The sequence below is a fragment of the Zalophus californianus genome, chromosome 11, assembly GCF_009762305.2.
Source record: "Zalophus californianus isolate mZalCal1 chromosome 11, mZalCal1.pri.v2, whole genome shotgun sequence".
NCBI classification, from domain to species: Eukaryota; Metazoa; Chordata; class Mammalia; order Carnivora; family Otariidae; genus Zalophus; species Zalophus californianus.
In genome coordinates, this window is record NC_045605.1 from 111,203,091 (window position 1) to 111,230,008 (window position 26,918).

The 26,918-nt window shown below is 47.2% G+C and overlaps 1 protein-coding gene across 3 annotated transcripts in view; it reads left to right on the forward strand.

The window, feature by feature from the left end:
• Nucleotides 1–26,918, forward strand: part of NAP1L4 (nucleosome assembly protein 1 like 4) — a 45,759-nt gene that overhangs the window by 1,047 nt on the left and 17,794 nt on the right. For 2 of the 3 annotated variants that reach the window (XM_027578419.1, XM_027578417.1), the window contains exons 2-9: nt 7,456–7,594; nt 17,287–17,317; nt 18,223–18,281; nt 21,336–21,435; nt 23,766–23,907; nt 24,132–24,218; nt 25,579–25,710; nt 26,469–26,540. In XM_027578419.1, coding sequence (XP_027434220.1) covers nt 17,304–17,317; nt 18,223–18,281; nt 21,336–21,435; nt 23,766–23,907; nt 24,132–24,218; nt 25,579–25,710; nt 26,469–26,540 — 606 coding nt within the window. In that variant the 5' untranslated portion in view covers nt 7,456–7,594; nt 17,287–17,303. Of the gene's footprint in view, nt 1–3,874; nt 4,022–7,455; nt 7,595–17,286; nt 17,318–18,222; nt 18,282–21,335; nt 21,436–23,765; nt 23,908–24,131; nt 24,219–25,578; nt 25,711–26,468; nt 26,541–26,918 lie in introns of those variants that run through there. The other variant, XM_027578418.2, reaches the window with a different exon arrangement.

A 26,918-nucleotide genomic window follows, 5' to 3' on the forward strand; every position in this document is an offset into this window, starting at 1 on the left:
GGGAGAAAAAAGTTCTGCGGAGCCCAGCTTGGGTCCCCCCCCCCCCCGGGAGGGTTTGAGCCCGGCGATCGCTTCCCGCTCAAGACTTCTGGGATCCTTACCGGTCGCTAAATGCGTCCCCCAGTAGAGTCTGGAAATTATTTCAGCCTGCCGTGAGTGATGGCTGGTGCAGGAAATAATCTGCAGACGTCCAGTGAGCTCGAGCGAGAGCCGGGCGGCGGCAGGAGGGGGAGCCAATCCAGGGATGAAGCGGGACGTGTGCCGTTGCCAGGGAGGTGAAACCCGGGCGCGCGTGAAGTTTCTCCATTTACTAGCTGCTTTTTTACTTGTTTCCGGGTAAGGAATTTTTTTTCGTTCATCTTTTGAGGTAAATGTTCCTAGTGCGAGATTTCAGAGGATCAGGGGAAGATCAGACCTTTTTGGTCAATAGAAATACGGTTGGCAGAGTTTAATTTCTTACAACATCATGGTGACAAAAGGGGCTCATTTTGTAGATAAAGTAGGCAGATTGGCAGATTACTTAGGAACATTTTATTTATTTATTTTTAAGATTTTATTTGTTTGTCAGAGAGAGAGCGCAAGCAGGGAGAGCGGCAGGCAGAGGGAGAAGCAGGCTCCCGGCTGATCTCCTGGGATCATGACCCGAGCCCAAGGCAGCGGCTTAACCGACGGAGCCACACAGGCGTCCCACTCAGGGAATATTTTAACTGGAATTTTAAGGCTGCTTCTTCTGGTATGATGAAAATAATTGTTCTCAAAATATTTATGTAAAACAGTAGTTATTCCAACAGCATAGCGCTGTCCGAAATACCTGTTGTTACACATTTATTTGCAGTCTTTTTTTTTCTTGGTTTACCAGTGATACTGCAGTTTATTTGTACCTCTGTGTCATAAAGTAACATCTAAATGCATTCCTGAATTTTGCATTATTTTTCAAAACGATTATAGAATAGTGATTGGAGAGATTGGATTCTTTACTTTAGCTAATTTAATCATTTGTTTTGATGGTGTCAGTAAACTGAATCCTGAAAAGTTTACTTCTGCTTTAGGATTATTGTCCTCAAAATATGTACAGACATTTTTTTAGTTGTGTGGATCGGCTGTGTGGATTACCAGACTCTTCTGTGGTATTTTGAGTGTAGAGATTTTTATCTGTATGAGGTAGTTCATAATTCTGTAGAGATGAAGTCCACAGAGTTGGGGTGTGTTTGTCATTACGGTGTGTGAATTTGTATTTGAATCTCTAATGACGGTGTTTCGGTTAGCCTGTCCGGGTTTTAGCAGCCCCTCGGTGCTGGGAGCATATCAGTTTCCTGTATCTGCAGTGCTGACCAGCCAGTGTTGTGATTGACGTCTTCAACGTTTTTCTTTTCTTGAGTGGTTGAGGGTAAGTCTTTCAGTATTAGGCGGAGGTGACCGCAAATGGGAATGTATAAATGGTATAATAGAGTGTAGAATTACTTTAGAGTTTTTTTTCTTGCTTTCTCTTTGTTGTCCACATTTTTTTAAAGATGTTTTAAAACTGTTTTCAGAAGCTTATGTTGTATTGCCAGAAATTTTGCCAGAGAATCTAAATTTGTTTGTGTTGGAACAATAGTATGTAGTATCTGTGGGCAGGAGGGTGATATAAATTCCCAAAGGCCTCTGGCCACCAGCTATGTGAAATAGGCAGAACCCCATATTGCTGGCATCCAGCACTGGCCCTGATGGCCGGGTGTGAATGATGAGACAGCAGTGAGGAGTTTCTGGGGGGTTTGGTCTGGAATTGCTGCCTCAGAGGTGCTTACTTGAAGTGGAAATGTGTTTAGGCATCCATGGTGACCCGGGTGGTAATTACCTAGCTTGACCATTCTGCCACTGGGAGGTTTTACAAGTGGCCAGAACAGGGTCTTCACAGGAAGTCACTGTCATCCGGGCTTCCCTTACTTTGTGTGGTCGCTCCTCCTTTATTTAGCAAGTACTTGTGTCCCCAAACTGCAGGTGGGGAATTTGTCCTTATCCCGTGGGAGACCCTTATCAATACGCAGTGAAGAATCTTGTGTTCGACTGCTAGGAAATTTTTAAGAAGTAGATTTGTGATGACATAGATTTGTTTTCATTTGACAGCCGTTGGTTTTCTACCCTGTCCTCTTCAGAGAAGGCAGGGCTGCTTTCCTTTGCCATTTAATTTAATTTTTTAAAAGATTTTATTTATTTATTTGTGACAGAGAGAGAGCATGAGAAGGGGGAGGGTCAGAGGGAGAAACAGACTCCCCACTGAGCAGGGAGACCGATGCGGGACTTGATCCCGGGACTCCAGGATCATTACATGAGCCGAAGGCAGTTGTTTAACCAACTTTGCCACCCAGGCGCCCCTGCCATTTAATTTTAATTCCGTGAGTATTTAGTAACAGGAGAGGCAGTGTGTTTTTGTAGTAAGGAGACTATAAGAGAGCACTTTGTGACCTATACTTTTTGATCTTGACCACTCACTGTGTCGCCTTAAATTTCCTCTTAGAAGTATACTCTGCCAGCTGTTGAAACTAAATGTGCTTCCGGTCTGGGTTCCTGACTTTATGTACTGTGCATTTTAATATATCCAAAAGACTGTTTCAAACAAGAGGAGATGATTTCCATCAGTTTTGTGGTAGAGAGATTGACTGTACACCTCAAACATTTACGTACAAAGGTTATAAGAATGCATTTGTAAGTATTACACTTTAAAACATTGCGTATGTGTAGGAAAATAGCTTTCAATGCCTTGTATCTATTCATTCATTCTTTCATGAACCTCTCTGTGCTCGGCATAGTTCTAGGTACTTGGGGTATCGCTCTGAACAAAACAAAGGGCCTTGCCTTCGTATATTTTCGTGGTGGGAGACAGATAAACAAGTTGGATGGTGGTAGGTGCTTTTGAGAAGAAAAGTAGAGGAGTAGGGACTTGGATGGTTGTGATTTTTTTTTTTTTTTTTTTTTAAGATTTTATTTAGAGAGAGAGCAGGGGTCAGGGGCAGAGGGAGAGAGAGAGAATCTTAAGCAGACTCCAAGCTGAGTGTGGAGCCCGACATGGGGCTCGATCTCAGGACCTTGAGATCATGACCTGAGCCAAAGGCAGACGCTTAACCGACTGAGCCACCCAGGCACCCCATTTGTGATTTTTAAATAAGGTGAAGAGGGAAGACCTTACAGAGTGACAAGACTTTTAAATACTGGATAAGGGCAATTTTGAAATGTTTGCCTCATTTAGTCATATACTAATGAATTGCAGAGAAGAGAGTGGAAGAGGAAACTGGAGATGTAGCAATGAAGAGCTACTTTGCCCTGAGTAAAAATAGAGTTTTTGGTTAAGGAAAGGAAATGCATTTTTTATTTTCTTCCAGAAAACTGAGGGCTTGGTCTCTTGCAAGTTTCTGAAGAGATGGTCCACTGTTGTCTGGTGGCAGTTAGATCTTGTAAGCAGACACAACTTGCTCTGTGTGTTCACAAACTCCATGGGAGAGACTAAGGTGTGTGTGTGGAGTCCCTGATGCCATGTTGTGCGCAGGCAGGGGTGGGCTCTGAGCCCACAGCAGTGAGTGAGGAAAGCAGAGACTGCCTGGCCGCTGGGTCCTGCCAAGTCCTGTGCTGGCTCCAGGGATTGCTGCGTTGAGCAAGTAGACAGCTCCCTGCCCTCATGGAACTTGTTCTTCAGTGGGAAACTTGCACTGTTTACGCATCCTTTTTTTTTTTCCTTTAAACATGGTAATAGAAAGTTTAAAACATGCAAAAGTAACGATCCCCCTTATCTAATACTTACATGTAGTAATGAACTATTCTCCAATCTTAGTGCATCTGTAAACATATGTGTGATTTTTTTATTTTTTTTATTTTTCTTAAAGATTTTATTTGAGAGAGAGCATGCCCGTGCGAGGGGGCGGGCAGAGAGAGAGAGAATCTTCAAGCTGCCTCCTGACATGCACTCCATCTCACTGCCTGAGAGATCATGACCTGAGCCAAAACCAAGAGTCGGACACTCAGCCAACAGCCACCCAGGCACCCCTATGTATGATTTCTCAGTTAAAAATTTTATAAATGTCCAAAGAGAAAGGAAAAACATGTATTAGATTTTCAGTTAACATATACGATCGAAATTAGTTTGAATCCAACTTCAAGACTTTTAGGAGCTTAGGACCTGGGCACTCTTTGCTAAGAGAACAAGCATAGTTAACAAGGACACTTTACGTTAGTTTAGAAACTTGCAAAAGTTATTTGGTTGTTTACTTTAGACATGTCTTTGCTTGCTTACTTGCATACTGGATCCAACACAATTACCCTCTAATGCTAAGGAACACAATGATAGGCTAGATAAAAAAATCTGTCAGGGCAATATAAATGAGATCTGGACTGTCCCAGGGCTTCATATATTGGCCAGGTTTTGTGAGTGGAAACGTGGGGATTTCTTGCAGGGGGTATCTTGATTCCTTCTTAGACTAGATGGTTCTTCTCCTTTCTGATGTGGTCTTAAGCTAAAACAGGATCCGGTACTCCTGGAGGACTTGGACCTATATGCCAGGGCTGATGAGACATCTTAGGTTCATAGGGTAGGATCACCATCCCTTAGACTTTTATGTGAACCATGTCATTAACACCACCTTCACTGAATAAAAATTATAGACTGTAATGCAATTCTGAAGTCTTACAGAGGCATTGGGTTACATTTAACTTAATTTTAGTTATTCAGTTATTTCATGGGAAGATATTGAGGACCTTTGACTAAAGGTAGATAACGTATGAAAATTTTGGTTATGTGAAGGATGACCACATTCCCCAGTTTACTCCTACTTAGTCTCTTAGAAATGGCCCAGTTTGAAACTATATGCTTACTCTAGCTATAGACTAAGTGGTGTGTGTGTGTGTGTGTGTGTGTGTGTGTGTGTGTGTGTGTGTGTGTGTGTGTGTGTGTGTGTGTGTGTGTGTGTCTCTTAGAAATGGCCCAGTTTGAAACTATATGCTTACTCTAGCTATAGACTAAGTGGTGTGTGTGTGTGTGTGTGTGTGTGTGTGTGTGTGTGTGTGTGTGTGTGTGTGTTTCACGTCGGCTCCACATCCAGCATGGAGCCCAACCCAGGGCTTAAACTCTTCACCCTGAGTGGTGTGTGTGTGTGTGTGTGTGTGTGTGTGTGTGTGTGTGTGTGTGTGTGTGTGTCTCTTAGAAATGGCCCAGTTTGAAACTATATGCTTACTCTAGCTATAGACTAAGTGGTGTGTGTGTGTGTGTGTGTGTGTGTGTGTGTGTGTGTGTGTGTGTGTGTGTGTGTGTGTGTGTTTCACGTCGGCTCCACATCCAGCATGGAGCCCAACCCAGGGCTTAAACTCTTCACCCTGAGTGGTGTGTGTGTGTGTGTGTGTGTGTGTGTGTGTGTGTGTGTGTGTGTGTGTGTGTGTGTGTGTGTGTGTGTGTGTGTGTGTGTGTGTGTGTGTGTGTGTTTCACGTCGGCTCCACATCCAGCATGGAGCCCAACCCAGGGCTTAAACTCTTCACCCTGAGATCATGACCTGAGTTGAGATCAAGAGTTGGATGCTTAATTGACTGAGCCACCCAGGCGCCCCTATAGAATGTTTTTTAAATTAGGAATTTAGTTATAGTGGATAATTTGCCACAAAAACTAAAAATTTTTCCCCATGAAAACAATTTTTTTGTTTGGGTTAAAAATCCATAAGTAGGGTTGTGAGGTATCTTACATAAATAAAAGCAAAACATTTATTTGTATAATCATGGAAATTTGCATGCCAATCCAAATTTAGAATTGTAGACTCGGCGTCTGGGTGGCTCAGTTGGTTGGGCAACTGCCTTCGGCTCAGGTCATGATCCTGGAGTCTCGGGATCCAGTCCCACATTGGGCTCCCTGCTCAGCAGGGCGTCTGCTTCTCCCTCTGACCCTCTTCCCTCTCATGCTTTCTCTCATTCTCTCTTTCAAATAAATAAATAAATAAATCTTTAAAAAAAAAAAAGAATTGTAGACTCAGTGGAAGTTGTTAGTCCTGGGAGAGACCTGAACTGCTGTATTCTTTTATATTTCTGAATATTCTTTTGTCTGGTGGCCTGTTCATATTTTAATATGATTGCCATTTAGGTGAAGGAGACCTTCAAATGAGGCTTCAGCATACCAACATTTAAAATGAATAGACGGTTGTATTTCTCAAACCTGCAAATTTGGTAGTTCCTTGTAACTTTCTATTTGAACTAGTCGGGATTGCTAAACATGAAAATTAACAAATGGAACTCTAGCTCGTTTATAATGTCACCAACTCTAGATTATTTTTCGGTATATAAAGGGAGAACTGTTGAGAGGAACTGGATTTGCTGCTCTCTGACAAGCAGCAGGGCAGTGTGTAATCGTGTTGCAGTTACGGAAGCCGGAGGAGGCCTGCAGCGGGCCGTGTGCTGGGCGCCTCGCCCGCGTCGTTCTGTCGTCACAGCAGCCCCTAGGGAGGCCCTGTATAGTTTGTGGGTGTCGGAGCCCCGGTTTCACAGCTAGGAGACAGCAGGGGTAGGCCTCAGAACCAGGTCACTGTGTGTGTGTGCTGTGTTCTAGATGTTGAGTCCTGGGTTTGCTCTTTCCTGTTGTGTAAGCAGGCCTTCTCCTGTCCTTGATTGAGCACTTTGTCTTGTTTTCTCAAGTGTTGTGTCGGGTTTAACTTAACTGCTTTGTCATCATGTCACCAGAAATAGTGTTAAATAGTGCATGGCTTCACATAGTTGGAAATAAAGTGGATCGTTGTGTGAAGGGAATCTGTTACTTTGGAGTGGCATCATTCCACGGGAAGGTGAAGCTCTTTGGCCTGTGTCCCGCAGTGGGGCGTGTCTTCACTCAATAGCTATTGTGCTGGATGCTCCTTAGGGCCCGGGGACCACATAGTGCACAGCATAGGAGGAGCATTGTTACGCCATTTTTTTAGACCGTGTCCTTCTCGGGGATGCTGCTGCCCTGCAGGGTCCTGACTCCGACTGAGCTCTTGATTGTCATCTGTGCCAAGGACAGCTGCAGTCATTTTGAGTTAAGCAGGTGGAAGTGGCAGCAGAAAGTGAAGTGGTTGGTGGTGGTACGGAAAGGTCAGGAGGGTCTGGATCTGAAATGTGCGAGGATTTTAATCTAAAATGGAACCAAAGGAAATGAAATGGAGAATCTCATGGACTCGCTTTCAGAAAAATAAGACTGAGACTGATTTCCCACAGATCCTTATTTACAGATCAGAATGTACTCTACAATTAGCACCTGCCAAGAATCTCTCCTGCTTATCTTTGAGCCAGTGGACTCACTGGGTGATATTTTTATTGGATTTTCCCCTTTTGTACTCTTCCCCCAAAGTAGTTCTGTAGCTCACTCTGTGGCTCACTGCAGTTTGCGTGTCCCAAATCACAGCTTCTCTGCTATTCCCACAGAAACGCAAGGTCTGGTAACTCGACCTTGCCTCAGTTTACCTCTTTTCTTTTAGGTTGACATTACATGGTGTCAGGAGTGGCATCTGAAGGAGCCAGCCACTGAGGAGTGACGACCCCCAGAATCGAGCAAGGTACCCATATCTGAGCCCTTTGTGCTCTTCACTTCCGCGAGTCACCGTAACTTTCAGTTTGGTAAGTCTCTCCGTTATCTAGCTCTCCCTTCTTTTGGTTGAACCCTCAGACTTTATTCAAGATTTGTCAGTCTTCTTTTGTTCTTAATCTGATAATGGGATCCCAGTCATCTAAATGTTCTAAGGGTGTCCCCCTTTCAGGAACTCTGACCAGTTTTATTTTAAAAAATGATGGTCCTCCCTCATGCCTGTTTTTGCCTATGTGGATCAGTCTTACTAAGAAGGGTAACTGAGGGCTCTGATGGCCATTATGGGGAACCTTTAGCCTTTTGAGACTTCTCTTTCTCCCAACTAAGTTAGAAGACCATGGCTACAAAATTAAACAGTCCAAGTAGGATAGTTATTTTTATTGGTATCTGGAGGTTTCTAAACGTGTTCAGGATTCTGAAATTGCCTCCTTACAAAATATTGTTTCCAAACTGACTGAAGCAAATAAACAACTAAAGATGGATAAAAATAAAGTGTCAGAGGCCTCTTTGTTGGCGCTAGCCAAGGTTCCCTCCTACCCTCACTTCCCCACCTCCTTCCATACCCCTCGTGGCCTCCTTACCCCTCCCCTTTATCTGATCTTCCTTTCACTGAAACCTCATCAACTTTAACCCATTAAAACCTTTCCTTTCGGGGCACCTGGGTGGCTCAGTTGGTTAAGCGTCTGCCTTCGGCTCAGGTCGTGATCCTGGGGTCCTGGGATCGAGCCCCGCATCGGGCTCCCTGCTCGGCGGGAAGCCTGCTTCTCCCTCTCCCACTCCCCCTGCTTGTGTTCCCTCTCTCGCTGTGTCTCTCTCTGTCAAATAAATAAAATCTTTTAAAAAAAAAAACAAAAACTTTTCCTTTCAAAATTAGATCTTCTGAGGATGCTGCTAAACCACCCCAAAGTGCCTACACCCCATGGACAAAAGTTGAGCTTAGGGCTGTAATTAAGTACCTCCCCAAGGTAACTGAGAGTCCTTGTAGATGGGTGGAGGAATTTAATATTGTAACCCTGATTTACCAGCCTGGTCTCCGATCTCTGTCAGTTAGTCCACGTGGTTGTTGGAGAAGGTCAGGCCCAGCGCTGGATGAAAATAATCTCTAGGGTTTAAACTAGACCAGCCACCAGCCCTTTTGCATGACCACGCTGGCAGCATGGCCAAAAGACTGCATGAAGTCATCCCAAGGGCTTTCCCCAAGCCCGTGGACTAGAATAAGTTTCAGGCACTCACCCAAAAGCCTGCTGAATCTGTCTGTGACTGTTTGTTATATGACTGTCCATGAGTCTAAGCTGTTTTCAAGGAAAATTCCAGGCTTTCCATAGATGTTGAGTCCACCCCGGTGGGGTTTGATTCTATGGTTGTAAATGGGGCTTAACACTGTTAGTCGGAGTAACGTCTATGGAACGGGCATTGAGCCTCCCACAGATGGAGACCACAGAGCAGTTGTGTCCTATGGGACCATGCCATTATTGCAGACAGTATGCCCACTGGGAAAAGGCTCACTATAAATTGAAGTCCAAGTAGTTGCAACCCCCTAAGAGGCAATGGCCAAATCCACCCCCGTGATGGGACCCTGAGGGCACACGGGGACTATTCCCCAGCCTTGTGGGAGGGGAATTACTTAGGATGGGGAGACTACTCTCCACATCAGGGATGAATTTTCTCACCGTTTCACTCAACACAGGAACTATTCTGTCAGTGCTCAACCCCAAATTGTCCCTTCTTTGGAGTAATACATATGTGCAGATAGAGGGGGTCTCTGATAAACTACAACATGTCCCTGTTTCTCAGCCCATATCCTTTTATCTGGGACCTTTGCATGACTACCAACCATTTCTCCTCAGCGATTTGGCTCACATGCATTTATCTAGGATGAGATTTCCCAGGGAAATACATTGCATTTTTTTCTTTCCCAAAGGGAAAATACTCCTTGATTTCAAATCCAGTACTCAGGAACATTGAAGCCCATTTATTGCACTCTGCAGACCAAAGAAGACCAAACTTTGGACTCATCCCCACTATTAAACCTAGTACCCCCGTTCTTTGGACAAAATCCTCAACAGACTGAGGCAGAATTCATAGTGCCCCTCCTATTAATATCCAGATTGACCCCTCGGGACCTCTCCCAAGAATAAATCATTACCCTGTAAATAATAAGAGGACTTATCAGGACATAAGGCCTATCCTAGAAGACGATAAGGACTCTTATCCTTTGTAGTAGTCCTTGAAATATCCCTATTTTACCCGTAAAAATTCCCATGCCCAAGGATGGAGATTGGTCCGGCACGTGAAGGCAGTAAACACTGTTAATTCCTCCACCCTGTTGTCTCTAATCCGTACACACTGTTGGTATCCAGCCCTACTGGAGGTTTTTTGTTTTTTTTTTTTAACTGTAGTTAATTTATGCAGTGCATTTTTTTTAGTATTCCTTTTGATAGCAGTGTATTTAAAAATATAATAGCCCTTTTGCCTTAACCTGGGAAGGATGAGAACACACACGGATAGTCATGCCTCAAGGCTTTACTGAGAGTTCTTTCTTCACACAGATTATAGCAGCTGACTTAAATAACAGGCTTCTTTAGAGGTTTCATCTTACTACATTTATGTAGATGATTTCCTTCTTTGCTTGCCTTCAGAAAGGCTGCTCTCAAAAAGACCTTGTTCAACACAAGGTCTTAAACAAAAAAATTGCAATTTGTTCAAACCTCTGGTCCGAGATTTAGGACAATTTAATCTGGGAACGGGGACTCCTCCTAGATCCTGAAAGACTGCAAGGCATTTTAAACTTTCTGTACCTCAAAATCATGTGAATTACAGGGTCTTCTTGGGCTGGGTCACGGTTGGATTCCAAACCTCTTAATGGCTGAGCCCCTTTGTGCCATACAGAAGAACACCAAACTGGATCCCATTGTTTGGGATGACCAATATAACTTCTCCTTTAAGACTTTGAAGGAAGGTAGTAAGTCCACCTACCCTTAGACACCCAGATTATCAGCTACCCTTTTTCTGTTTTGTACATGAGAAGGAAGGGAATGCCCTCAGACTACTTACCCCAAAACTTGGGGCTGTCACAGACCCCTAGGTTATCCTGGCCAACAGTTAGGTCCACTGCCTGAGGATACATCCCCTGCCTTAGAGCTCTGCCTGCCACCACCCTTAGTGAAAGCTACTGAAGAGATAGGGGATCTTCCTCAACCGTCTGGATGCGTCAAGGCTTTTAGAGGCTCTCTTTGAGTCACACCACGCCCAGTACTTTTCAGCAAGCTGTTTCCTCCTGCCAAGTCCTCTTACTGACTCCCCCCCATCACTCTTGTTCACTATAACAGTCTCAGCCCTGCTACCTTCTTCCCTCTTCCACTGATGGAACTCCCCACGACTATCTGACTTTCGCAGATCAACTGTTAACCTCTTGTGAGGTCTTATAAGAAACCCTTCTGACACACACTGATCTTTCCTGGTGGACAGACTCATACCTGAACTGTGGAAGTGGTGAGTTCTTGCTGGGTATGTGATAACAGTTTGGAGGTTATTGAGGCTGGACCCTTACCTTTGGCTGCTTCAGCTCAAAGTAGCTGAAATAGATGCCCTCACCTGAATGTGCCTTTTAGCCAAAAGCAAGACCGCAAACATTGATACTGATTGCCAGTATGCCTTTGGAGTGGCCCATGACTTTGGAATGTTAGGGGAAACAGCAGAGCTTCTTCCCTTCCAGTGGAGGTGAAAGTAAGATGGCTTCTATGCCCCAAATCTGTTGGATGCCAGGATGCCACCAGCAGCTCTAACTGTTGCGAGTCTGATTCATCGGAAACCAAAGGAATCTACCTCGCCGATGCCCTTGTAAGAAATGCTGCCCTTAGGAGATCCATTGACCAAACCTCTGTCATGGCCCAGAAGACTCCTCCCCCGGCGAGGACCTACGGGGCTAACCAGGGAAGGGTAGCAGCTGGCCTGTGCAAGAGAAGAGAGTCGGAAATCAGAAGGCTGTTGGGACCACAAAGAATAGGGACTCTGCTTTGGACCCAGTAATAAGCTGGTCCTTCCAGAAAACCTAAAGCTTTCCTTATTGACCACTATGCCTGAATTAAACCATTGGTCCCCTGAGAAATGATAATGTTTATGGATCAGTGTTGGTGGAAAATAGAAGGCTACAAAAATTGCTGTCCTGCTTGTTCACCTGAGCTGAGCTGGCCCCAGTGGCTGGCATTTACCCAGTGGACCGTTTGAGGCCTGGCCGATGAATTTCAGACATTTGCCTCATCTCACAGATAGAAAGATGTTCTGGTGATAATTTGCATCTTTTCACATTGGACCGGAGCATTTCCATGTAGAAAGGTTACTGGCTCTTCCTTAGCTAAAGTCCTTTGAGCAAAGGCTTTTCCCACGTGGGGAGTACCGTGGTAACCAGGGGACCCACTTCACTGGAAGTGAGTCCTTGGACGAGTGAGTGTGTGCCATCTGACCAGTTCTGCAGCGTTTCCACTCTTTATCCTCAGACTTCAGGAGTGGGCCAGTGTTCAAAGAGAATTATAAAGAACTAATTTACTAAATTAGTTGAAACCCTCCAATACCTTGGCCAAAAAGTACTGCGACTGGTTCTTTTAAATCTTTAATCTACTCCATTCAGTATTCATAAACTCTCACCTTTTGAAATAATTACAGGGAAGCTAATGCATTTGGCTCCTGCTTCCTTTGACCCACAACTGAAAAACTGGTACATACTTGAGTATTGCAAGGGTCTAATTAAATCCAGTGAGAATAATCACGCTGTGGTAGGGTAGAGCAGTCTTTCCACAGCGAGCTCCCAAGAGACAAAAGACGTCAGACATCACACTTTACAGCCAGGAGAGTTAATCTGCTGGAAGAGACATCTCCATAAAGTTTCACTCCAGCCTTGTTGAAAGGGCACCTACCAGGTGTTACTGAGGAACCCTGGTGCCATCAGGTTCCTGGAGACAGACTCCTGGATTCATGTGTGCCGTCTAAAAAGGTCCCAAAACCTGAGAGGACCTGCCCCCCAACTGGTAGCGTAAAGCTAGAAATTTTCAAGGACTGAAATACATGACATTGGAAGTAGACAGCCTTCCCAAGATACTGGGGCCAGGCCTGTAGAACCTCCCCCTTCACGGAATTTGGTGTTGCTCAACAGCTGAGTCATGCTGTCTAAAGTTGTAATTGTCCCTTTGCTGGCCTCCTTGCCACGCCTTGGTTTGCCGGTAACGCACTCCTTTGTTCCCACTCTACAAACACTTTTTGATTCCACCAGCCCTACTCATTGTTGGATTTGCACTGGAGTTAACGCTAAAGCCCCAACTGGTGGCCTGGCCATTATCCTTGGAAGGATGGCAGAAGCTTTCTAGCAGAGAGAACAGGGCTTTCCTCTGGTGCCTTTGAAGCCGTACATAGTCTCCCTTCTGGGAAATTGGCACCAGACATGAAAGCCTTCCGTTGGGTGCTCCTCACCCATAAAGGAACACCCTCACTCGAGTCTGTGTACCTACCCAAGACCTTTCTCTGTGTTTCACAGACAGTGACAGGACCGGCAGAAGTTGAGGCTGCCTCCCGGTAAGCACTTGTGATTCCAGGGGTGCCGGACTCCTGATCACGAGGATACTCCCCGCTGGGATCTACGAGACCATGGGGTCTCCTCCGCAGCTGTGTCTCCGTGACAGGGTGCTGGGAGGGGGGAGCAATGCGCTTCCTTTCAGTGGTGCCTCGTGGGGAACTGCTCAGAAATCTAGCAAATGCTGGGAACTTAGTTCAACATAACCTTCTCCCTGGATGATCCCCAGATTTCTATTGGAATCTCACCCACAACCACCAGACTCACTTGTGAATATTGAATATTGAATATATTGAAATTGAAGACGTTCCTATAACCACTTCCATGATGCTAAAAGCACCAGTTACTGCGTGTTGTGTGTGAATGACTGTTTTTGTCTTTTTTATTAACGTATAATGTATTATGTGTTTCAGGGTAAATGACTGTTTTTGATCATGAGGTCCTCTCTTTCATTCCAGGGAAAAAAATCTGGGCAAAGGGGTCTACCTAGCGTCCTCTCTTTAGAAAACACTAGTTATTTCTTTCTATGTGGCAGAAACATACACTCCACGTTCCCCCTGGAAAGGATGCTGTGAAGTTGTTGCCCTCATTCCTGCTGCTGAAACCAGGAAAACCCTTCCACCTACTGCCCGTGTCCAATCTGGGGTTTTCTCCTACTGTCCTAAAATAGCACATGGTAACAGAGATGGATAGCACTTTGGGTGGGTGTCCACGAATACCCCTGCAGTAGAGAGGGATTTGCCTGAGCCTTGTTCCCTTCTTGGGTTGGGTCGCAGAACTCGTAAAGGTAACTCGGAATCTGTGGTTGTGGTACAACTTTACTGCTCCTGTTAGAGCTTTTGAATATCAACAAGTCCAGCTAGACAATCGCAGTAGTAGTCTTCAAAACCGCAGTCCTGCGCCTTCGCCCTACACAGCAGGGAGGGGAAGAATGCTGTTTTTATGTTAACAAATTGGGGGAAATAATGCAAGAATGAAAAATAACAAAAGGTAATATCAAACTGTGATCTGAAGTAAGCCAGGCCCCCCAGGACCTGGGACTTTTTCAGCTTATTAAATATGGGCAGCTGGGGAAACTGGTCGAGGAGGTTTTCCAGCCAGTAGCCGTTAATTGGACTTTTGGCCCTGGGTATGATCCTCCCAGACATATGTACAAACTAGAGTTCTTTTCCGCTCCCAAGAATTCTCAACTGGGAGACACATGACTGAGATTCCCCATTTCTTGACTGTTGTTCAAGTGAGGTGTGATACCCTCTTGCCGTTTCCCTCCTATGAGGGACAGACATCTGAGGATGTCCCTGCAGTTAGTTCTGAGGGGCACCATCCACTCACAGCTACGGACATCTCTGACTAAACCAGACAGGCAGACAGATTGGTTGATCAACGTGGCCTTCTGTGAAAGATGTGGATCAGAGGGGGAAATCTGAGAGGATTTGAATCTAAAATGGAACTGAAGGCTACGTAAAGTGGAGAATCTCACGCATGCGCCATCAAAACAGCGGACTTGAGGACTGTCGGGCCGATTTCCCATGAACGCTTGATTGAGAGAAGATGGAAGCTGTTGCCAGCCAGTGAGTGTCCACCTAGAATCTCTTCCCACCTTTGAGCTGTTGAACTTGCCGTGTGGCTCCTAACTGGATTTTCCCCTCTCATACTCTGCCAGAAAAGCACCCCACCCTGAACCTTCAGCACACTCACCTGTAGCTCCTGAATTACACTTCCTGTGCTCTTCCCAAGTCACCTCTGTTTCCGGTCATCAAGCTTGCCTCGGTCTGTCTCCTTTCTCGTAGGTTCACAGAAACCCAAGTCCACATCATAGCAGGCAGATGACCTTGGGTCAAGCGTTTTGCCTTGACCAGCCTTCGTGTCCTCTCCCATACGCCGGGGACATTGCCTCCTTGGCAGAGTTGGTGTTGGGTGGAAGATGTGGGAGAGTGCCTGTCACACGGAGCCCTTGCTAGTCAAGAAGGTGTTAGACTCAGGTGTGGGGCTTGATTGGGTGTTACCGATGAGGGGGGAGAACCGGAGCCTGTCCACTGAACTGGCCGTGATGGTGGCTTCTGAAGAGCAGGCTCTTGCCAGCAGCTAGGGTGCATGTGGCCGACGTGAGGTGCTGTCCGATGTGTCTGTCACACGGTGCAGGCACATTAGAGTTGGTGTCGCGGCGAAACAGGTATCCGTCCATACTCTGTAACCCGGAAACCCTGCTGTGGCAGTCCTCCTCTTGCAGTGTGGGTATGGAGTTGGGGGCTGGGCCAGCACACAAATGAAGATGTTCGCGTGGACACCAGCAAAGGTGTGCCGTCGGGAAGGCCGTCAGGACTCCAGAGCTGGTGACTGGGATGTACGGACGGCAGCTCTTAGGCTGTTGCCATCAGATGTTACTGTGAACTCTTACCTGCCTTGTAAGTCCCATCGAGTGTGGGGGAGAGCGGAAGGGAAGCGGGGGAATACTGCGGCTGTGGGGAGCTGGGAGTCAGTGTCGGGGTGGGTGGCTAGAAAGGCTCGGGGTTCAGGTTTCTGTGTGGGGGCACTTGGGGCTCAGCAGCAGGTGATGGGGACCATTGATGAATTTCTAGAGCCCTCACTGACCGGGCGTGCGAGGTGGAGGGTGGCCACAGCCACTGGAGCATTTGTTACCTTGTTTCTCTCCTTCTGGGCTTCATCTGCAAAAACAGAATCACCAAAGAAAAACGCAGTTGAGTTAAATACAAAACAATTGCAGATTATAAATACCAGTTGGATCTATTTTTCTTAAATATAAAGGTTTTTGTTGTTTTGTTTCACCCTGAAGCACTGTGATGGAGGGGTTTGAGCTTTGCTCAGATACCTAAGAATAAAGCATTGACAAGTTGTTGGCCTGGGATAGCTCTCGAGAAGAGGCTGTGGTGTGTGTTTACGACGTCTGAGATGCAGGAGCATCACCACCTCTCTTCAGCTATGCATTGAGTCACGGTTTTGAAATGTCACTAATATCAAGTTCTTTCTAAGGAGTAAATGTCCTAGAACCTAGCTTTAATGTTTATAGGTAGAAGATGACCTAATTTGGAGATAATCTTTTGTTGTATGTGTCTTGTAAAAGTGGGGTTGTACTGAGTGTGTCACATCATGTTTTTGCACAAGCGTTACCATCTTCAGTGTATTGGTAATAGAACATACAAAACCAGTGACATTTAAAAATCCTCCTGGGGCGCCTGGGTGGTTCAGTTGGTTAAGCATCTGACTCTTGGTCTCAGCTTAGGTCTTGATCTTGGGGTCATGAGTTCAAGCCCTGCCTTGAGCTCCATGCTGAGTGTGGAGCCTACTTAAAAAAAAATACTAGGGGCATCTGCCTTTGGCTCATGTCATGATTTCAGGGTCCTGGGATCGAGTCCCACATCGGGCTCCTTGCTCAGCAGGGAGCCTGCTTCTCTCTCTGCCTGCCACTCCCCCTGCTTGTGCTCTCTCAGTCTCTCTCTGTCAAATAAGTAAATCTTAAATAAATATAAAAATAATAAAATAAAAATCTTTCTGTGACTTAGAGTGTGAAATACAGTGTAAGCAATAGTAAATGCTTTGAATAGTTCTAAAATAATTGGCCTAGGGGCGCCTCGGTGGCTCAGTCGTTAAGCGTCTGCCTTCGGCTCAGGTCATGATCCCAGGGTCCTGGGATGGAGCCCCGCATCAGACTCCCTGCTCCGCGGGAAGCCTGCTTCTCCCTCTCCCGCTCCCCCTGCTTGTGTTCCCTCTCTCGCTGTCTCCCTCTGTCAAATAAGTAAATAAGTAATTGGCTTAGTAGCATAGACATATGTCCCTATTGCTGAAGCTCATTAGAGAGAGAAGGCAAATTAGAATTGATTAATCTTACTCTCAACTCTGGTCGTTTTAGCACCAAAAAGAGTTTTTGGGTTGTTTTGTTTTTTTTTAATGAGTAAAATGTGCATGCACTAAAATGTATAGATCCTAAGTGTAAGATTTGATGAATTTGACAAATATAGGTATCCAAGAAACCAGCAGGCGCGTTCAAGATCTAAAACATTTCCATCACCCCAGAAAGTTCCCTCTTGTTCCTCCTGGTAGACCCTCATCCCCCATAGATAGCCACTGACTGCTACAAGCACCCTAGAAAGTTCTTTGTGAATATTTAGCAATGTTAATTGTTACAACTCTCTTAATTTGTAGGAGATCAAAACATTCAGATGGCAGATAACAGGTAAGCCAAAATGGACTTTGTTTATTGGGATTTAAGTTTTAGTTGATTAGCATGAGCCAGGCCACTGGTCAGTGACTATTCATTAGCAGCTCTGGTTGGCAGGCTCCTCCCTCCGCTGCTGTGTTTGAGCCCATGAGGAGATGGCTTCACACATGGCAAGTGTCTCAAATATCGATACTGAAAAACCTCTCGTGGGAAGTGATCATGTTGCTCTCCAGGTCTTAATACCTCCCAGGTGAAGTCCTGTGATTGACTTGACACTATCCTCACCTTGTGTAGCTTCCGGTGGTCAAGTGAACGATTTTGTTTTGTGGCTCGTCCTGAAAGTTATGTTTGATGTTGTGTAGTGTTTGACGTGGTTTAATTTTGGTGAGGGAAGCCATGTCCAGGCATCTTTGAAAACCGATATAACTGTTTTTGTGAAGTTTAATCGTTTGTAGAGACTGTGTGGTGAGCTTACAGAGCCACAGTGGGCCTTGTGTCTTAAATACTTGGTAAGGTGGCACTTCCTTGATCCCTTTAGCAGCCGGCCAAAGTGTAGCATGCATGTTGGTTGGCTAGTGGGTTCAGTTTTAGGGTGGGGAGCAGATTTTGGGGGGGAAAGAAACTGTAGAAATGAAAACTAAGAAGCTTTGGCCAGGGCTGGAAATTAGAACTATGGGACATGGCAGGGGGTGGGGGTGTGTTAAGTGGTAGGTGGTGTTTTTTTGTATTTGTTTTTTGTTGTCTTTTTTTTTTTTAAATAACAGGAACGTATCTCGTAGATACACCCATGTGTCCATAGTTCTGTCCAAATATGAAGTCGTTGTAGAGCTGCTTCTTAATATGTTACACAAGAAAAATGCCCTGTGCTCTTTGTCTTTAGAACCTCTTGATAGTAATACTTATTTAACATACTGTCTTAGTTTTTCAGATGGTGTTCCTTCAGATGCCTTGGAGGCTGCTAAAAATGCAAGTAACACAGGTCAGTTCACCACCCGTGGGGAAGATAAGCGCGGGAGAGTTTGCATGCAGAGCAGAGCACCGTCCACTCTTGAGCCATTTCTTGCGATAGTACAAGTCATACAAGTGAAGGATTACTGTGCTTCAGCGGTTTGGGGAAGTTAGGAGGCATTCAAGTGGAAATTGGTACTTGGTCTAAAGACTTTGCTGATAGTCTTTCCAGAAGTAGGATGACTAGCACAGTGCGCCCCCTTGTGCGGGCTGCCACTCAGTACACCACTCAGTACGCCGTGGCGCAGCCAGCGACCGGTCTTGGTCTGTGTCCTTCTTCCCTGATGCTTATGGAGCAAACCCCAGACTCCGTAGCATTTTGTCCATCAGTTCATAGATGTGTTATTTTTTCCTCCATTTTTAAATTTATATATCTATACTTTTTTCCCCTTAAACTGTTTGAAAGCAAGTTGTGGGTATCCTCTTTTCTCCTAAACAGTTTTGTGTAAATTTCCTAAAGACTAGGATGAATTCTCCTAACCCTGGTGCCGTGACCACAACTGAGAAATGCGGCGTGGACATGGCACTTAGCCAGTATGTAGTCGTGTTGCTGTTTCCTTGCTGTTCTCAGCTGCTCTTTTTAGCCGCAGCCCACGTCCAGGTCCAGGACCAGCCGGGGGTGCTGTCCCGAATCTAGTTCTGTCTCCTTTCTTCTAGAGCCGTCCTCGTACCTTTTTATTCTTTGCTGTGATGACACATCGGCAGGCTGCTCCCCGGCTGTCTTGTAGAATAAGCAGGCCATGCTCTGGATTGGTCAGGTTGTTTCCTTCCCATGAGATTCAGACTGCCACATGGGTGACCTGCTGCAGGGGGAGCACGCTGGGGCCATGGCCGGGGATCCTGAGATTGAGGACTCGGTGAAGGTCATGTCTGGCAGCCTTCCCCGTTGTGAGGATCCCTTCAGTAAGTGACCTGTTGGTCATCCTGTGGACACCCTGTTCCCCATGGGTCATGATAACGATCCTTGCAGAATCAGGTATGACATCGGTGTTTGCACAAGGGCGTTTTTCTAAGTTTGGCAGTCTTCTGCATATTACATCTGTTAGAGATGGCCTTTCCCTCCCTGCTTTCCCAGCCCCCACTGCAGGGTTCCTGCACTTTCCTAGATTGTTACTCCTTCAGTGTTTTGTCAGGCACCATCAGTACTTTTTGGTGTGCAAATTCTCCCACGTGGCCAGTGCCGGTCTCTTCAGGCTGGCTTCTGTGACCTTTTGCTATGTCCCCATGAGCTTTGAGCACTTTGTAGCTTTGTGATGCTAAGCTACATTTTTTCTTGAACTTCTCTTGCTCTGGACCTGGAGTCTACCATCTCTGCAAGGGGCCGTGTTCCTTTCAGTAGGGGGAGATGTTTAAAAACCAGAATATAGAAGCTAGCTGTCATTGTTTCTAGGCCTTCGGTGGCCAGAGCTAGAGGAGATGTGTGTCTGTGTGTGGTGTAGTATTTATACGTATTGTATACATACACAGTTGTACGTAGGTGTGAGTGTATAGATAAATACAGTGCTTCATGTTAGTGGTTGTTTATAATTAAAATGTTAAAATTGAGTTGTCTACTTGATACCCTTTGCTTGCCCCTGTGACTTCCGTACAAAAAGGTGGACAGAGCTCCAGGTACCTTTGGAGTCAGGTGAGGGTGCCAAATTAGGGTTTCCGGCTAGTGGGAGCGAGCCGGCGTCACTTTAGCAAACACAGAGTCTATGCCGTGGGCAGGTGTTCTGTTGGGCCACTCCCTGGTTATAGTTGAGTGAAAGACCTTCCTTCCTCTTCAGTGTCTTCTTTGTTCATTGGGAAACAGTGCAGATGTGTGTGAGCCACCAGGGCAGTGTGGGAGGAGGGGGCCAGTGAGTTTTGGGAGGGGGTAGTGAGGAAGTGCGGTGTGGGGGCGGTTTGGGCAGAAGGGCAGTGTAGGTGAAGGTGGAGGTGAGAACGCTCGCATGTCTGGTGCACCAGGAGCTGGTGCACGTAGGGCTTCCTGGGACGTGAGCCAGGCCACAACAAAGCGCTGATGTTCTCTGAGGGACAGTCTCCTTGTCCCTGTTCTTGGCTTCTGGGCCCCCTTAGGTCTTGGGGAGAGAAGGTGAGGTGGCAGGAGATAGGACCCTGAACTGGGAGGTGATGACATCTTTGTTCGGGAGGTTTGAGGCTTAAACAGCTGAAGCAAGAACCAGAACTAGCTGGGTGCCCTTCAGTGGATTTCTTCTTTTTTTTTTTTAGATTTTATTTATTTATTTGACAGAGAGAGAGAGAGCACAAGTAGGCAGAGTGGCAGGGAGAGGGAGAGGGAGAAGCAGGCTCCCCGCTGAGCAGGGAGCCGGATGTGGGGCTCGATCCCAGGACCCCAGGATCATGACCTGAGCCGAAGGCAGCCGCCCAACCGACTGAGCCACCCAGGCGCCCCCTCCAGTGGATTTCCGACCGCCTGCTCAGCTGGGTAACAGCGGGTCACATGCCTTTAAAGTACATTTGAGGGGGTGCTTGGGTGGCTTAGTCAGTTAAGTGTCCAACTCTTGATTTTGGCTCAGGTCTTGATCTCAGGGTCCTGTGATCGAGCCCCATGTCAGGCTCTGTGCTGGGCGGGGAGTCTGCTTGAGATTCTCTCTTCCTCTCCCTCTGCCCACCCCCCCCATCTAAAAAAATGAAATAAATTTCAAGTTTTTTTTTTTTTTTTTTAAGATTTTATTTATTTATTTGACAGAGAGAGAGATAGCGAGAGCAGGAACACGAGCAGGGGGAGTGGGAGAGGGAGAAGCAGGCTTCCTGCCAAGCAGGGAGCCCGATGCGGGACTCGATCCCAGGACCCTGGGATCACGACCTGAGCCGAAGGCAGACGCTTGATGACTGAGCCACCCAGGCGCCCTAAATTTCAAGTATTTTTAAAACATGTTCTTAAGAAGCCACTTGCTACATTTAGAAATTAAAGTGAATTAACATAGCTGGGTAGATACATGCTGATGATTTTCTACCCTTGGCTGTTCTGTGTCAGGGATATTTGAAATGTTTTGACCTTGTTTTTACCTCTTAATAGAAAAGCTCACTGATCAGGTGATGCAGAATCCTCAAGTTTTGGCAGCTTTACAGGAACGGCTTGACAATGTCTCCCACACTCCTTCAAGTTACATTGAGACGTAAGTATGCTGTGCATGGGACTCAGTACAACTTTAAGAAACAAAGGGAAAAAGACTGATTTCCTGGTTCCTTAGACTAGCAATAAGTGTCTTTCTCATTGAGCAGACTTTGGGTGCTGAGAACCAGGCACTAGATTCCAAAGAGTAGTGCCTAGGCTCAGCAGGTGGTAGAGGTGCAGGCCTGTGGTGGGAGGTGCGGTGGGGGGCGGGGGGTTCCCTAGCCGGGGGGCCGCCGGGCCATGCTCAGGGCGGGGTGCCGGCTCCCTGCTGGCTCTCCGCCGGTGGACTTGTGGTACTGCCTGGGAGTGGGAGAGTGGAGGATGGGAGTGGTCTCTAGTTTTCTGGCTAGACTCCGGGTGAGTGGGTGGGCTTCATGGAGAGGGAATGCCGGGGCTAGGAACGAGGCTTCATGGAATAGGGTCGGTTCCATGTTGGACGTACTACATGGTAAATGCCTGCTGGCGGGACGGTGTGGAGTTACTGTAGCTGATGGGAGGAGGACAGTTGGGGGTAGGCTATCAGGGTCCAGTTGGCTTACAGTCGTTTGTTATTTTGACTCTATATTTTACTCTATTACTCTGTTATTTTTACTCTGTATCTTAGGAAGGTACAGGAAGATGAAGGACAGTTGTAATTGTGTGATTAACGCGGAAAAGAAATACAGAGGTTTCTGTATGTCTGCCATTTCATTAGGTCCTCACCGTGCTTCCTCCTTGTTCTCCTGCCGGCGGCAGTCCTAGAGACGGGACTGTAGTTAGGAGTCTTGGGAAAGGACCTTTCCCATGAGGTAGCTGTGGGTAGGGTGGCAGGGGTCCTTTGTGATTGAAGGCTCTATTTAAGGCTCTTCCAGTACTTTCTAAACAGTGCTGTGCATGGGAACAGCTAGGACTGCATGAGTTGTTGGAGGAAAGGTAGAGCGCCCAGGTTACTGCTAGCCCCACCTCGAGGGCTCGGCCCCGGTGGACGCTGTGCCCGGGGGGGCTGTGCCCGGTGGACGCTGTGCCCGGGGGGGCCGTGCCCAGGTGGACGCTGCCCGGGGGGGCTGTGCCCGGGGGGGCTGTGCCCGGGGGGGCCGTGCCCAGGTGGACGCTGCCCGGGGGGGCTGTGCCCGGGGGGACGCTGCCCGGGGGGGCTGTGCCCGGGGGGACGCTGCCCGGGGGGGCTGTGCCCGGGTGGACGCTGCCCGGGGGGGCTGTGCCCGGGGGGCTGTGCCCGGGGTGGACGCTGCCCGGGGGGGCCGTGCCCGGTGGACGCTGTGCCCGGGGGGGCCGTGCCCGGGGGGGCTGTGCCCGGGGGGGCTGTGCAGGTCCGTGATGAGGCCCAGAAATCCGCTCTTTGTTCCAGATGGTGACCAAGGGCTTCATGCTAAACGTACAGTTTTGATGTGATTAAAAGGGGTTTTGTTTTTTCTGATTTATTAAAAGTAATGCTTACAAGCTAAAATATTAGAATGTAGAAAAGTACTGGGGTGCCCGGGTTGATCGTCCAACTCTTGATTTCAGCTCAGGTCATGGTCTTACGGTTGTGGGATCGAGCCCCGCGTCCGGCTCTGTGCTCAGCACGGAGTCTGCTTGTCCCGCTCCCTCTGCTCCTCCCTCACTCACTCTCTCTGTAAAATAAATAAAATCCTTAAAAAAATAAAAGAATATAGAGAAGTAGCAAAAGGCAAAGAAGCTCAAAGTTGCCTGACCCTGGAAGGGAACAGACCCCACTTGTCTTGATAGTTCCCTTAGTGCATCAACATGAAGCCTTCACTTGGTGCTGAATATTCTTTGAAAATATGATTTTGGACAGGCTGTGTTTTAATCCTGTTCAACTTGTCATTATTTCCAGCTTTCCACTTTCACAAATAATGCCTCAGTGGACATACCAGCACATAAGTATTTGGTTATTTCCTTAGCATAAGTTCTTAGAAGTAGAGTTACTGGGCCCAAGGAACATTCAGGTTCTGCTTTGCCTTTAAGGTGTATGAGTCGGTTAGAGGACTTCTCTGCCCTCGGGCTTAATCAAACCCAGGAGGTTCTTTTTAATTGCCAGTTTGGTAAGGAACAGACAGCAGTTCTTTTAAATTAACTTTCTTTCAGATATTTTGTGGGATTGAACCTTCTTTCCGTGTTTGATTCTTTGTATTTTTTCTTTTGTGGATTATCCGTCAGCATCTCCCCCACCCCTTTTGTTGGGATGTTCGTCCTTCTAATGATGTTTAGGAGCTCATTTCTGTAGTAAGGATGTGAATTCTGTGGTAGCCTGAATTTATTTTAAGAAGATTGAAAAGCACGCTGCCTTACTTTGCAGGCATAAGGATGTTTTCCCTTTCCTTCCCTGTTCAGTTTGCCGAAAGCCGTGAAGAGAAGGATCAACGCGCTGAAGCAGCTGCAGGTGAGGTGCGCCCACATAGAAGCCAAGTTCTACGAGGAGGTGCACGACTTGGAGAGGAAGTACGCCGCCCTGTACCAGCCCCTCTTCGACAAGGTGGGCAGCTCCCTCTGCGTTGCCTGCGTGGTTTCAGAGCTTTCTTCACGTAAGACTCCCGTGTTTATGGAGTGATGGGTCCTTGAACGGGTCTCCTTCGAGCCCTAAAATGTAGAATCTGAAGTTATAAAAGCATTGGTTTTCACAGACATCATTTACAAGCTGAACTCTTGAGCTTCTGGCTAACTTGGCCTTAACTCTAAGAAGGTCTCGTTCTTACTCAGAGAAGGGAGTTCATCACGGGGGACGTGGAGCCGACGGACGCAGAGTCGGAGTGGCACAGCGACAGCGGGGAGGAGGAGAAGTTGGCTGTGAGTACTGTGTTCGGACGACGGCAGCTTGTGCTGTGTCAGTGCTGTTACTTAGTCTCTCACAACATCACAAAGGAAAGAACTCCTGACAGTAGGTGCTATTTCCACCTTGGGTTGGCCGTTTCGATTTCTTTGTCATCAGACTCCTGAGCGGCAGGCAGGTCCAGTACCCGTTAATTCTGTGAACCGGACACGCTCTCCCTGCTCAGTGGGCTAAACGGCTCCATGCCATAGGATAGGGAGATGTGGGATCGGATGGACAGAAACGAGAACATCAGGAAGAGTCGTATGCTGAGGCAAAAGCGAAGTCCCACAGGGGAGGGGACACCTGTGTCGGTAGTCGCTGCGAGGTCAGGGTTGTGAGGAGGGCGTGGGAGGCGTCCGGGCCACCCTCCTCCAGGACCAGCAGTGGCGACGAAATCGCCACGGTGCACCCAGCCACTTTGGATTGGGAGCGTCTCATCACCTGCTCACAGCCTTCAGCGGGTCCCATTCTCGTGCCACAGAAAGTTCCGACATGCTGCAGGGTAACTTTGTGCACTTGAAGTTTGTTTGGAAGACAAGTAACTTTTACCCTTTTTTTATCAGGATTCCTTTTTAGGGAATTTATTTGAAGTGTATGTTAGTGTTGTAGTAACCGTACGTCTTTGATCTTTCAAACATACTGTAGAACCTGGCCTCGTTGAGGCTGTGGTCATGGATGGATCTAGTTGTGAATCACTTCCGTATTTCTCAAGAACAATCTGCCTCTGTTAGTTTAAAAAGCCCCTTCTGATCATTTCCACGTCAGAATCCCCCGTGATGAAGTGTTTGCACTTGCACTGGCTCCATCTCGTGCTCGACCTCCGTGGGCCGCAGTGTCAGGGAGACACCTCTGCGTGTGGCCTGTGCCGTCAGGTCACCTCCCTGATGTCTGCGTGCAGTTTCTGTCTGGATGTTTATAGCCCCCTCCTTACCGTTGGACGTACATGCTGCCGGCGTTCCTTGTTGCCGCGGGCACTGGAGTCTCCCATCTGGTGCTGGGTGGCTGGCTGGCCCAAGACGGATGTCTCATACAGCTGGCACTTGGCACCTTCCCCAAGGTTGATGGCACTCAGAATTCTAAAATTATATCATAGAGTCACGTCTGAATGGAGTGCTTTGATTGCTTTGTTCCTTAGAAACATTTAAAAGTGTGACATACATGGTGGTCTTGGAGATGCAGATGCAGGGAACACAGTTTTTGATAGAAGTTTGTGCAGGATTCTGAAACTTGTATTCTGCAGTAAGTCATTGAATGTAAATGTGTTGCTTTGTGGTAAGCGTTCTCTTTGGCATCTTTATTTATTTATTTATTTATTTATTTATTTATTTATTTTAGGGAGACATGAAAAATAAAGTAGTCCTAGCAGAAAAAGAAGCAGCAACAGGAGAGGAGCCAAACCCCAGAGGAATTCCAGAGTTCTGGTTTACCATCTTTAGAAATGTAGATATGCTAAGTGAATTAGTCCAGGTAAGCAAATTCCCACCTTACAGAGAGATCTTAGTCTTAATATTTATTTATGAACCACTTAACTCAGAGTTTAGCGGTTGTTCATGGTGGGTGGAAAAGCACTTTGCGTGACCAACAGCTCATAGGAGTGTTCTTGATCTCCTGGGGCGGGGATCCTACTGTTGGAGGCCTCCATTGCTACCTTCTACTGCGGTGCTGCTGGGAAGGCCTGCACCTCTGCAGCTGAGGCACGACTTGTCGTCTTCTTACCTGAGGTCTGCCGCCTCACCCCACGGAGCCTATGAACAAACTCAAGACCCTTCCCCATCTTACTGTGAATGGACAAGCGGGAAGATGTGAGGGCAGGAAATTGACCAACAAGGGCCATAGCAGACTGAGGTGTTTCTTCTTGTTCTCTCTTCAGAGATGTGAGGACCAGCAGGCCTGGTCGGTCCCTGCAGGCCTGGTCGGTCCCTGTATGCAGTGGCAGTGGGCAGTCGTGGGAAAACAGCTGGGCTCTTGCCCTCCCTGCCTGGCTGATGTTTCTCAGTGCTCCGGGCCAGAGAGAAGTGGCACCTTGTTGCCGGCCCCTGGGACCGCGTGTCAGTGCACAGATGTGGGCGGCTTCCTGGGAGTTCTTAACTTGATGAGGCCAGAATGCCAGCAGGGCGTGCTTAGCCAGCATCTGGGAGTGTATGCAACAGCAAGTCATAGGGGGAACGTGTGTGTTGTCTGGAGAAACGCCCACTAGAACTTTGTTTTTTTCTCTTGTTAATCAGGAGTATGATGAGCCGATCTTGAAGCACCTGCAGGATATTAAAGTGAAGTTTTCAGACCCTGGGCAGCCTATGGTGAGTACTGGTTGATTGAGCTCCTGGTTGGCATCAGAACATCACTGATGATGAGTGGCTTGGGGCCGGGGCAGGAGGTGCAAACCTGGCCACACACTTTCAGGGTGGTCCTGAGCGAGATGCTCACCAAGAACTAGAATGTTCTCATGCGGCCTTCCTGGGTCTTGCCCAGCGGCTCTGACACAGCCCGGCAAGCAGCTCAGGCCATGGGCTGCGTGTGGCAGGTGCAGGAGTCCACGCAGCACTGGACTCCTTGGCCGTGGTGTTGGCCACACTGTGCACCACTCTTTGAGCTGGCTTGTTCCTTGTCCGAGGGGGTGATGTCTTTCTCCTGAGTGTCTCCCAGGTTTCTGAGGACCTAACGTCTGTAAAACAGGA